This window comes from Eptesicus fuscus, chromosome 13, assembly GCF_027574615.1.
Source record: "Eptesicus fuscus isolate TK198812 chromosome 13, DD_ASM_mEF_20220401, whole genome shotgun sequence".
NCBI classification, from domain to species: domain Eukaryota; kingdom Metazoa; phylum Chordata; class Mammalia; order Chiroptera; family Vespertilionidae; genus Eptesicus; species Eptesicus fuscus.
Genome location: NC_072485.1, coordinates 68,539,120 through 68,552,428, shown reverse-complemented (window position 1 = coordinate 68,552,428; position 13,309 = coordinate 68,539,120). Strand labels below are relative to the sequence as shown.

Here is a 13,309-nt window from a genome sequence, read left to right as displayed (position 1 = left end):
GCAAGAACTCCAGCACCTTTTCTAGTTTGCTCAGCAAGGCTGGCCAGAACACTGCTCATTCCTGCTTCAGGAGGCACATCCAGGGTCGCAGAGGGAATTCCTCACCTTCAGAGCAAGGACAGCAGACAGGCCAAATCAGGCCTGCAGCCCGGAGGTTTGGGGCCCAAAAGCTGGCTCTGCTGCCAACAGGCCTGGTTGTGCTCTCCCTGAATGTTTCCAGGAGAGGTCATTGCTGAAAGGAAGGGCAGGGGTTAGGCCTGAGGAGCCGCATTGCATTGGTGACAGGCTCCCTGCCTCTAAAAAGCTATCACTACAAGGTTTCAGGTCATCTACACACAGCCTGTGTGACACTTTGACCTCTTCCCCACAGGCCCAAAACCACTACCCAGTGGTGGCCCAGCATCCCCCAAACGCAAACTGGAAGCAGCTGAGGAGCCGCCTGGTGAAGAACTCAGCAAACGGGCCAGGGTGGCGGAGTTGCCCGCCCCAGAGCTGCCGAGCAGGGATGTCTGAGAGTGAGTGGCAGCTACGGACATTCAGCTTCAGGAGGGAAGGTGGGAGAGAGGTGGGGTAGGTGTGGAAAACTACTTCCCTTCTAACTGAAGGTTAAAACCCAGCAAACTAGATTAAAAGTTGGTGGGAGGGAGCTGCATGATTTTTTAGAATTTCAGTTCAAAAAGTCAACCATTCTAACTTCTATACTTTCTAAAATTTAAAAGAATTTTTAAAGTAAAGCTCTTTCTTTGCCAGCTAAAGGGAAAAAATTCAGGGGGCGGGGGGCTCTTTCTACTTTTCAAAGTGAGTCAAATCTAACAAAAAGAAAGCAGAGACCCGGATGTGAAGCTGTGGGAGAACGGGCCCTGAGGCAGGGTCTGAGGATGCTCCAGGCCCCTCTGCCATCACCCCATGGGCTATGTTCTTAGGCCAGGGGAGGGCAGCACTTGCCTTCAGAAGAAAGGCTCACTCAGCCCAGCCGCCCCCTAAGGCCTAGTGCCCTGAGCCCCCCTCTTCCATGCCTCTTATAGCCACTCCTCCATTCTCACTTTCCTTATGGCTTTGGCTGTGTGCTTTCCTGTTAGCATTCATCTTTCTTGGAAACCTCCTGAAAGTTGTTTTTTTTTTTTTTTTTTTTAAATAGATTTTATTGATTTTTTACAGAGAGGAAGAGAGAGGGATAGAGAGTTAGAAACATCAATGAGAGAGAATCATCCATCAGCTGCCTCATGCACGCCTCCTACTGGGGATGTGCCTGCAACCAAGGTACATGCCCTTGGCCGGAATCGAACCTGGGACCCTTCAGTCCGCAGGCCGATGCTCTATCCACTGAGCCAAACCCGTCAGGGCCTGAAAGTTGTTTTTTTTAAAAAAGCAAACCTGCTTCCTCCTTCCCTAGAGCAGGAAGAGCCTTTTGTGCCTTTCTTGGAGAAATGTAAGTTATTGTCCTCTTTGAGTCATCATCTCAGGCTGTTCCTTACGTACCATGAGATTGGAGGGTGATTGGCTCCACTCCACGGAGCCCATTGATTCTTATTCCCAAACCCCTCTGCCTCAGGGCTGGGCAGGGCCCGCTGGTTTGAGCATCCAGGCTTGAATGTGGTGAGACAGCAAGTGTTTGATGCTTGTGCCCTTTGCCCCACCAGGCTCTTTGCTGGTGGACAGAGTTTTGCTATCTTGTTCTAGGAGCACCAGCAGCCTTAGATACTGCTCTCTCAGTTATCTCTTAGCCCGGTGATACTAAGCAAAGTTCATCCCGTTTTACAAATCTGAAACTTGGGGGGCTGATATTCCGACTTTTAGGTGAGAAGACCAAAGAACAGAGAGGTTAAATGTCTAGATCAAGGTTGCTCAGGAAGCTTGAAATTCAGCATGAAATAGTTGCCAACAGGCGTGTGAAAAGGAGCATCCTATCTAATAATAGACAAATATGCAAATTGACCATACCTCCAACACACCCACAAGCCACACCCACCATCCAATCAGAGCGAATATGCAAATTAACCCAAACCAAGATGGCTACAGCCACAGAGAGCAAGGTTTCCTAGGTAACAGAGGAAGCCAAGCTTTCCGCCTGCCCTAGCCAGGCCTAAGCCTCCACTCAAGCTACAAAGTTTCAATTATAGAAGGTAAACAAATTCAAACAAATGGCAGCAGAATGGAGCTTGAGAGAGCAGGCCAGGGTTGCCACCGGCAACAGGGGAAGCAAAGCTTTCCACACACCCTGGCCGGGCCCACCCGCTTAAGGCAACAAAGTTTCAATTATAACCCCAAAACAAATGGCTGCCGGCCTCGAAGGGAGCCCCAGGCTTGGCTCTGCTCCAGGCTACAAAGTTTCAATTGTAGAAGGAAAATAAATTCCAGATACCAGGGCCTCTGCTTGGGTTGCCAGGGGGCGTGGCCGCCCTGCAAACCACCACAGGCCCCTCGCTCAGGCCGTCCCACACCCCAAGGGAACCCCCACCTGATCCCAGACGCCCTTCAGGGCAAACCAGCTGGCCCCCACCCCTGTACCAGGCCTCTATCCTATCTAATAAAAGAGTAATCTGCAGATTGATCATCACTGCAACACACAATATCGCTGCCCCCATGTGGTCAAAGATCCTGCCCCCATGTGGACACAAGATGTCCACCACAAGATGGCCAGCAGGAGAGGGCAGTTGGGAGGCACCCGACCTGCAAGGGAGGGCAGTTGAGAGGGACCAAGCCTGCAAGGGAGGGCAGTTGGAGGTGATCAATCCTGCAGGAGAGGGCAGTTAGGGGTGACCAGGCTGGCAGAGGAGGGAAGTTGGGGGCAAACAGGCTGGCAGCAGAGTGGTTAGGGGGTGATCAGGCTGGCAGGAAGAAGCGGTTAGGGGCAATCAGGAAGGCAGGCAGACAAGCAGTTGGGAGCCAGCAGTCCTGGATTGTGAGAGGGATGTCTGACTGCCCGATCCCACCGGGCCTAAACAGGCAGTCGGACATCCCTCAAGGGGTCCCATATTGGAGAGGGTACAGGCTGGGCTGAGGGACAACCCCCCTCCGTGCACGAATTTCGTGCACCGGGCCTCTAGTAAGACATATAAATGTGATATAGAGTGGATGCCTCTCTTCATTTTATCAAGAAAACAGAAGCTTTCTCAGAGTACCCTCCCCGGCTTTTCACATTGGTCTCATGAGCCAGAGCTAAGTAAAAAAGCCACCCCCAAGGTGGAAGCAGACAATCCTGCTTTTGTCCAGATTAGTGTAGACCATTGGTTTTTCAACTTGAGTGAGCAATGGAATCCTCTGGAGAATTTGTTCAGCCACAGATTGCTGGGCCCCACCCACAGAGTTTCTGACTCAGTATGTTTGGGGCGGGACCTTAGAATTTGCATTTCTGACAAGTTCCCAGCAGTTGATGATGCTGTTCTAGGATGAACTTTGAGACTCACTGACGTAAACCAACCATGATCCATGCCTTTGCCAGGCCCACGCCCATGACCCACTGAACAAAATCTGGGTTCTCTTAGCCAGGAAGTGTGCAGAGCCAGGAGTGTTGCATAAGACACAAATGTTGCAAAGGAAATGGTAGCTATGGATGATGATGATGATGATGATGATGATGATGATGATGATGATGATGATGATAGATATTGTTATCATTATTTTAAACGAACATAAGGTTATAGTTGGGTCTGATCATGGAGTGTCTTAAATGTCAGGCAGGTGATTCTTTGGTTTACTCTCTAGGAGCAAAAGGCTTTTGGAACAGGAGAGTGAAATGACAAAACTGGCAATTTTGGAAGATTGACCAGGCATTGGGCTGAGACCCACAGAGGAAATGGGGGCGGGAGCAAGCCAGCTGAGAGGTTGTAGCAGCAATTCCCAGTGACACTGCAGGCATGTAGAGGTCAGTGCCTGTTTCTTGCCTCACAGTCCAGTAGATTGTCCATCAGCCTATTGGTATCTTAAGGACCAATCCTCTAGATTTGCTCTGGCCTTCTCATGGCTAATTAGTTGGAAGTAGGGGCCAGGAGGTCAGAGGAAAAGACAGACTGGGGAGACCACCTGTGTTCTTTGGACGCCCTGAGAGAAAAGAGTACATTTGTGTTTCACTGTGTACTGGTGATGGCTCCTGGGCCTAAAGATCTGCAGCATCCTCGTCTGTAAAAGAGCATCTTGTCACCTGCCAAACCCACTGAGAAAACACATTATGGAAATAAAATTAAAAACCATAAGTGAAAAGCCATTGAATAAGTAAAATTCACCATGCAAAGGAAATCGTATTACCGTCTTACACATGCTTCTCAGTGTGTCCTTGACTGTGTTACTGTTTCTTCAGTCAGAGCCAGCACACTGGGCTAAGTGGGTCGCAGAGCAGTGGTTTCATGGCCAAAGTGGATACAGTTTTAGATTGAGAGGCGAGAGACGTGTCCCCTCTCCTCTATGTCAGTAATTGTGTGACTGAGTTAGTCTAGTAGTCTTTCTGAGATGCTTTATAAAGCTGTGGGGTGTGAATATCATTGTTTACCAGCCTGAAGGCTCCATCCTGGACCTTTGGAGGCCATAGTCACCTGTGCACACTATAGTTTTATGGTTCTATTCTAATGCCTCAGGCCTGTGGCCATTCACTGGGCAGACAGTAACTTACAGTGTAACCTGGTCTGTAGGAAAATGTGCCCCCATATCAGTAGGTCCCATGCCTACTTCAGACCCACACCAGTGTCTGTTCTGCATTTTGTTTTATTTCACAATGTTCACCACACTAAAAACTAAGCCAGCCTCCCAATAGCTGTCATTTCAGCTGCCACCCCATGACCCCCAAAGCTGCTGCCTGCCAGGATTCCATTAGCCTCAGTTGTGTACAGATTTTTCTTTTTGGTCCAACGTTTTACTATAGGGGGAATGGCTCACATGATCCATTTGTCTCCTGCTGGTACATAGTGATCTGTTGAGAGAAGCCCCATCCAATACAAAAGCTTCATGGCCAGGGATCACCTCTCCCCCTCCACCCTCCCCCTTCGGCAGTTCACCAGAGATGGTTAGCCCTGGGGCTTCACTGAGGAAACCCTGACTTCGGGAATCTCTTCATAGTCTTTTTGACACTTGTTTATGCAGATCCCTCCTTACATGGAGTGATGTATGTGAAAGGCATTGGGCACTCTGTAAAATAGTACACACAAGGAGAGGTGGTGTGGTTTTAGGAAAAAAGCCCCGGCCTCACATTCACCTTGAGAAGTGTCTGCACCCCACCTCCCCACTCCGTGAGCCATCGCACAAGTCTCCTCACTCTGTGGTTCTCAGTTCCTGACCTGCAGATAAGAAGTTGGGACTCTCCCTGGCACTTACTCGGTGGCTGCTGACTGAGGGCCCTCCCTTTTGGCGTATGATTTGTATGGTGCACGATATGAGGAATGAGACTGAGCTTAAGAGCTCAGCCTTGAGCCCCATCCAGACTCAGCTGCACCTCTGTGCTTCCCTGCTCCTGACTTGGGAGCTGGTGGCAAACTCTCTGCCGCTCTCAAGTTCTTGGGCACTGTGTCTCACCAGTAGGTGGGGAGAGGGTGACACCTGAGACTTGGTTATAGGCTCCAAAGTTTCCTGCAGTCCTTGAGCCAGTGTGGTACCCTTTGCTGACATAAGCTCATGCATGCCCACCCCTCCATCCTTGGATGGGGAAAGGATGGACTTACAAATTTGGGTTTCTTGTTAGCATCAAATGGACAGGAAGGGGTGTGAGGCCCCAAGTACCCAGGTGGCCGTTCTAACAAACAGTGGGCACACTGGGGGAGGCAGTCCTTAGTTTGTGTTCCAGCTGCTTCTGTGTTTCTTGTGTTAATGACAGAGTGAGAGAGTTGAGCAATCGAGAGATTGCTTTTTCAGTGCATGTTTTATGAGTTGATTTTCCCCCTGGTGCCTCTCCCCTGGTTTTTCTTTCCTTTCCTTTCATGCTGCTCTCATCATTTTTCTGCAAGGCCTCATTTGGTTTCCCCAACCCCTCGATCTGCAAACCTGTGTCAAAGCTTGAGAACAACAGCACAGGGACCATCTAGTTGTCTGCTGATCCTGCACCTTGAGTAACTGCTTGAACAGGCCTTGGACTAGCTTTGTAGTCAAGGACAAGCTGATTCTTCCAGACCTCAGTTTACCATGTTTGTGTTTTTTAACCCCTCATCGAAGAACTTGGGTCCCTGGGGCCAGGACACTGCCACCTCCCTTCATGAGCCCGTCCCATAACTAAATTATGGCTGAGTCTACATAAGTCTGAATTGCTATCATTATAGACACCTGAGGGCATCTAACCCCCTTACCTTCTAAACTTAGGCATTGGTCCTTCAACATTTCTGGGTTACCCATGCTTTGAGAGTCTGATGAAGGATGGAGCCTCTCCCCAGAAAATTGCACCTGTTCACAGAAAAAAATGTGCACAGACGTTCAGGGTCTTCATGGACTGCCCTTAGCCTCTCCCTGGGCCCCTAAAGGAACCCCAGCCTAAGAGCCCTTGTCCTAGGACAGTGGAGGCGAACCTATGACACGCGTGTCAGCACTGACACGCGTAGCCATTTCTTTCTTTTTTTTTAATATATTTTATTGATTTTTTACAGAGAGGAAGGGAGAGGGATAGAGAGCTAGAAACATCGATGAGAGAGAAACATCGACCAGCTGCCTCCTGCACCCCCCCCACTGGGGACGTGCCCGCAACCAATGTACATGCCCTTAGACCGGAATCGAACCTGGGACCCCTCAGTCCACAGACTGATGCTCTATCCACTGAGCCAAACCGGTTTCGGCACACGTAGCCATTTCTGATGACACGCAGCCACTGAGGCGGCCGCATGCCAAGGATGAAACATTTGCTGCTCCTGAGGATGAAACATTTGCGAAATAATGTTTTTTCCTCAAAGTGACACGCTACCCGAGTTATGCTCAGTTTTTTGGCGAAGTTTGACACACCAAGCTCAAAAGGTTGCCCATCACTGTCCTAGGAGTCCTCAAGCGCTGTTTTTCTCCCCCATGCCTGAAGGGAAAGAAAACACAGGAAGTGGAGGTATGGGGTAGAGCTGTTGTGGTGTACTCTCCTGGAGCTTTTCGTTGCAGAATAGCCAGCTCTCTGGCTTAACAGCAGGGGCCAGAGAGACCTGTGTCTGAAATACATAACACAGTCAGCATGTTTCAATAAACATACATACACTTTAGTAACATTTATTTGTAGTGAAAATATATGACTAAGTTATTATCGTACAAGCTTAAAGGGAAAATTGTTGAAAATAGTACACATATTAAAGCATAAGGCACTCAGTACTGACCTATACAGGTGCCCACTCCTACATTTGCTCTTTAATTTACCAGCTTCAGAGAAATTCTCTGATAATAAATCCAGACTTAACATTTGTCTTGAAAGGGTTGCATGTGTCGGAAGACTAATGTTAAATTCTGAGTTCAGTGTCTTTGAGTCCTGACAGCATTTCTCCTTTTCTGTTAACATCCAAACTTCCATGTATGTTGCTTGGATTTAGTCTTCATGCCACCCTGTTGATTTCTTCTTTTTCTATCCTCTAAAAGTCTTTTTAAAAAATACATATTTTTATTTATTTCAGAGGGAAGGGAGAGGGAGAGAAAGAAGCATCAATGATGAGAGAGAATCATTGATCGGCTGCCTCCCGCACGCCCTCTACTGGGGACTGATCCAGAAACCCAGGCATGTGCCCCAAGTGGGAATCCCACTGCGACTTGGTTCATAGGTTGATGCTCAACCACTGAGTTCTGCAGGCCGGGCTCCTCTAAAAGTCTTAATGAGCAATACTATACGATAGAGACTGCTCAGTGGTAAACATACAGGTTTGGAGTCAGCCAGGCCTAGGTTGCCTGCCTTGGCTCTGCCATCTCTGAATGCTGCAGTCTTGGGCAATTTATTTACCTCTCTGGCTTCAATCTCATCTGTAAAAATGGAGGCCATCTCCTCAGGGTTAATGGGTTGTTTTTGGGCAGCCATAACAAAGTACCACAGACTAGGTGACTTAAGCAATAGAAATGTATTCTCTCACAGTTCGGGAGACTGGAAGTCTTAGATGCAGGGGACCAGCAGGGTGGGCTTTCTGAGGCCTCTCTCCTTCATTTGTAGATGGTGGCACCTCCCTGTGTCTTCACATGGCCTTCCCTCTGTGTATATCCCTGTCCTAATCTCCTCTTCTTTTTTTTATTTTTATTTTTATTATATTTTATTGATTTTTTACAGAGGAAGGGAGAGAGACAGAGAGAGAAACATCAGAAACAGATCAGCTGCCTCCTGCACACCCCCCTGGGGATGTGCCCGCAACCAAGGTACATGCCCTGACCGGAATCGAACCCGGGACCCTTAGTCCGCAGGCCGACGCTCTATCCACAGCCAAACCGGTTTCGGCCTAATCTCCTCTTCTTATAAAGATACTAGGCATATGGGGTTAGGGCTCACCCTAATCACCTCATTTTAATTAAATTACCTCTTTAAAGACCCTATCTCCAAAAGCAGTCAAACTCTGAGGTTAGGACTTTAACATGAATTTTGGGGAGACACGATTCAGCTATAGCACAAGTGTATAGGGCAGGCGTCCTCAAACTACGGCCCGCGGGCCACATGCGGGTGTTTTTGCCATTTTGTGTTTTTTTTTACTTCAAAATAAGATATGTGCAGTGTGCATAGGAACTTGTTCATAGTTTTTTTAAAACTGTAGTCCGGCCCTCCAACGGTCTGAGGGACAGTGAACGGTCTGAGGGACAGTGAACTGGCCTGTTTAAAAAGTTTGAGGACCCTGGTATAGGACCCATAGGCCCAGTAAGCCTTCTTATCTGCCTCACCAGCGTTTACACTGTACAGACTTTGCACAGAACACCGAGTGTCGGCACACTCTCAGACACACCAGACCACTTACACAGGCAGCCCAGCATTAGGACGGGCTTACCCTGGCCTCTGTTATAAGGCGCGAGGCCATTTCTTCCCTCTGTCCCAGACTAGCGAGGTTATAACTCTCTAAAATGAGTCATCCTTGTGTCTCCTCTCTCCTCTCCTCAACCTCTAGCACAGTACCAGGGTTCTGTTACCTACATGTGGAAATTCCTAAACTCGGCCATTGCCTTCATCCTCAAAATCAGTCATCGGCTGACTTCTCTTTGAGCCATTTTTTTCTGACTCTCCATTTCTGGCAGCAGCCACTTCTGCCTCAATTCAGAAATTGCCCTTGTCATATCCGAGCAGTATCCCAAAGACCTCATATGATCCTCACATGGCCTTGTCTTCCTCCATCTCCTCTTCCTCCTCCTTGTCCTCCTCAGAGGGGAAGTGTTCAGACACCCAGTGGCATCCCAGCAACAACCTTGTCCCTGGGCTCTGTGGCCCATGTGGTTCGCTCGTCCTAGTTCTCAGTCTGAGCATCCCCAGAGCAGCAGACAGGGGAGCTTGTGTCGCTGGGCAACTGAGCAGCCTCCAGAATGTTCCTTTTAGCACTTGTTTTTCTCTTTCAGCTGCAGCGCTGTGGCTCCGTGAGCAAAGCCTGGGTGCCCGAACAGCCACCATGGCAGCAGAGAGCAACCGGCAGAAAAGCTGATCATCGACAGATCGAGCGGATGTGTGTGTGTGCGTGCAGAGGAAGGAATGGTGTGCCTATTTGCGTGTGCATGCATCTGTTTACACTCTTGTGATTCTGAACACTGCCTGGGCTGGAGAGGTACCTGTAGCAGCTTCACCTCAGCCTTCAGGCACCAGGTTAGAGGTCAGGGCTGTAATTTTCAGCCACCACCTGTCCCTGCCTTGTCTAAACAGAAGAGTAGGGCCCTAGCTGGGATTCCAGCATCTGCCCCTCCCCCAGCCCTTCCTCCCTCCCTCCTCATATCAGACTGAGGAGCAGGAGGGCAACATTTCTGGCTCTTATGCAGAACATGGGATTCTAGAGGCGGCCAGAGCCTTGCTGAGTTCCTCCTGACCCTGGACACAGTCCCCTGGCCTGGTTTCTTTCTTTTTTAAAAACTCCCTGTCACTGGGTCCTCCAGACCCTTCCTCCGGCATCTAGGACAGAGCACAAGGCTGTGGACAGATCTGTAAACTTTCCATCACACAGAGCACGCCAGTACCTGTGTGCACAGTACTGTAGACGGAGCCTAGGAAGGAAGTGCATCCACCTTGTGGGGCTGCCAACCTAAGGTTAGAAATAGTAACCCAGCGCTCACTGCTTCTTCCCTAGAAGCTGAGAGCCAGCCTCAGAGCTGACCATGGAGACCCAGGGCCTCCATCAGGAGGAGGCCAGGTTCCTGGCTCCTCTGACCACACTCCAGGGCACCACAGTGCTGCCATTGAGGTCAGCTGACACCCATCCAGAGGAGCCCTTCTAGTCTGCTCTGCAGGCTGCCATGTTAGCCCTGCCAGGAGCTGGATGCCAAGGACCCAGGCAGATGGACTGGGATGGGACTGCCAGGCACAGTTGGTTAAGGTCTAAGTAGAGAGCCCACCCAGCACACCAATCAACACACCAGAAGCAGCAGGCGGGAGGCTTGACCCAGAGAAGCAAAGTCCTTACATTCCAGGAGTGTCTGCCTCCCACTTCAACCTCCCACTGTCGAAGGCCTGTGTTGAGAAAAATAATGGAAAGAAGGACTAGTCAGCTGCAGCAAGTCTTTCTTCCACCCTGTGGCCTGCACTTGAGCCACAAAGTATGAATGTGTGTGTGTGTGTGTGTGTGTGTGTGTGTGTGTGTGTGTGTGCACGCGCGCGTGCACTCATAACTGAGAGGCTAATTCCTCTGGATTTTTATATTTACATGTAAAATTAAGCTGGCCTCTGGGCCTTCTCCTCTACCTCCCTGTGACCTTTCCCAGCCTCCTAGCTGTTAACTCCCTGGGCCCCAGCCCTGTCCCTCACTGTCCTCTGTCCTGGGGCCAGACCCCGGGCTCAGGCCCGTCCCCGTCAGCTGTCCAGCACACTGACAGGCTTCTTCCTGAGATTTGCTCAGCCAGAGAGCTGCCTCTGGAGTCCAATTGTTGTATGTATGTCATCCTCACTAGAAATGTCCCGGAATCCTGTGGAGGAGCAGGGCACGGGTGATAGCGTGTATTCAAAGCCTTTCCCTAAGCCCCAGCCAGGAGGAAAGAGAACTGGGGACTGTTGCCAGAAGGGGACTAGAGCAAGCCTGGAAGGGCTGGTCTGAGAAACAGAAAGCCAGAGGCCTTAGGGCCAGGTCAGTATTTATTTAGCAGCACCTTCAAATATCAGGGTGAGCCCCTCTCCTGCCTATTTGATGCTGGCTCTCTTCCCTAAGGTATAATAAGTTGGCCAGACCACGTACCCCTACTTCATCACCCCTGGTATGCTGGCCCATTCCCAGTGGAATAGAGTGGTCTACTCCAGAAGCTGGGCAGAGTGGGTGAGGAAAGGGTGCATCCGGTGGCCTGGAGCTTCATGATGCCTTTGTGCCTCCCCTCTCCTGGCCCGGGTGTCCCTGGGGGCTGTTGCGGAGCGTTGCCCCAAATCCTGATCCAAGGGCCAGCATGGGGAAGAAATGGTCACAGGCAAAATGCACTTTATATAGAGATTTTCTATTGCTGGGAAAGTGTGTTTCTCCCACAGTTTGTCTGTGAACATTCACTTGTTTCATAAATGTCTGATCCTGTCTGAGCAAAGCTGTGCTGTCGTCAATCTCGTGGGAGGTCCGAGGACTGAGAGTAAGGCTGAGCCTGAGCAAAGCCTTAAGCCAGACCATCTTGGTTCTGCTGGGACCAGGAGCCTCTCACCCCGCCTTGGAGGTGGCAGGGAGGTGGGGTTGGGGAGAGATAGAGGTAGGGGGAGACTTCTCAGTGAGCAACTGGAGCACCAGATCTTTGTCAGAGGTGGGGGTCAATCAGCCAGGATGGCACAGAGCACTCCAGGCCCAGGATGAGGTTCCTGAGTTCTCTCTGCATTGGCCAGCCTTTGGTCTGCTTAAATCCCCCAGGCTGGGGATCAGTCAGGCCCTGGGTCCATCCTTTACCTCAACTCCACCACTTAAGCCAAAGCTGTGTGGTGCGGAAGGGATGCATGCTTTGGTTAGGTGGTCGAGATTTGCCCACAGCCAAGACCAGGGCCTGGAAGCTGATTGTCTCATGCCATCTGACCAGAGTGGTCCTCTCTGTGCAGTGTTCATGGGCTTTCCTGTGACCACTGGACGTGAGAACATTAGCCCACACGCCAACTTCCTGTGGGAAGGGGCTCAGGCAAGGAGCAAGCATATCACAAGCTGCCCTGCATAGAGTGAGAAGGGGGAAAGAGAGGGACTTGACTCTGGGACTTGCTTCATTCTTGGCTCTGCTTTGAAGCCGCTGATGGCCCCCTTCCCTCTCTCCCTTCTCCTGGCTTCTATCTAATGTGGCCTTGGCTTAGCCTCAGGAGCTAAGAACAAGGGATACCTTTGTTCCTGAGCAAAATGTTCCAAAAGATGGAGTTTTCCTACACACACACACACACACACACACACACACACACACACACACACCTAACCTGAGATGCCCCCTAGTTGAGACAAACACACACTCTAAGGAACAATTATTAGCTGTGATAGTAAGATTGCTTTCCTGGGAGGAAAAGCCAGGCATCATAGCAGTAGGTGGGTACTATTTGGGCACAGTGAAAGGAGTCTGGGCCAAGATAGCAGGAAAGGTAAAGTGGCCATTCCTCTGGGCCTGGGGCAGGGAAACCAAGGCCTTTGGCTCCATGCATGGGGTATCTGTTCTTGGGGCTGGAGCTGGGGGTTTGCTGAAGGTCTGGTTCCTGCAGCTCTTTGCTGGGTGCTACATTGAAGGAAAAGGGGGTGATTAACCAGTTGGCAGTCCAGGTTTGTAAATAGGGTTCCGCAAGCTGTGAAACAGTTTGCTCTGTCCCTTCTTCAGGGAGGGGTGAAGGACAGGACCTGTCTGGTTGTCTCGAGTGGCCAAGAGAAGCCAGTGAGGTTTGGCTAGCAGCTCTATGACCCACCAAAGCTGGGGCCCTGGCCTTGGCCAGCAGACTGCATGTCCAGCAATCCATGCTCTGTGAAAGGACTTGCAGAACTAGCCTTAGGGGAGAGAAGACCAGGAAGAAACAAATCACAGCCTAAACCTAACATGGATAGAGGTGCTGGAGGGAGCAACAACAAAAAAAACCCAAAGAATCACAAGAAGGTAACTGGGTGGGGGGCGGGAGGGGCGGTAAAAGGAAAGGCCCAGAGTCTTAGAATGTGAGAAGCCATGCCTGGCCATCATTGTTCAGTGGTTGAGCGTTGACCCATGAACCATGAAGTCACAGTTTGATTACCAGTCAGGGCACATGCCTATGATGCTGGTTCGATCCCCACTTAGGGGCATGCAGGAGGCAGCT

At 50.3% G+C, this 13,309-nt stretch overlaps 1 protein-coding gene across 1 annotated transcript in view; it reads left to right on the top strand.

The window, feature by feature from the left end:
- The window catches only part of CRY2 (cryptochrome circadian regulator 2), a 29,998-nt gene extending 19,219 nt beyond the window's left edge, over positions 1–10,779 (top strand). The window contains exons 11-12 of the mRNA XM_008146774.3: positions 371–515; positions 9,454–10,779. Coding sequence (XP_008144996.2) covers positions 371–513 — 143 coding nt within the window. The 3' untranslated portion in view covers positions 514–515; positions 9,454–10,779. The remainder of the gene's footprint in view (positions 1–370; positions 516–9,453) is intronic.
- The last annotated feature ends 2,530 nt before the right edge of the window (positions 10,780–13,309 follow it).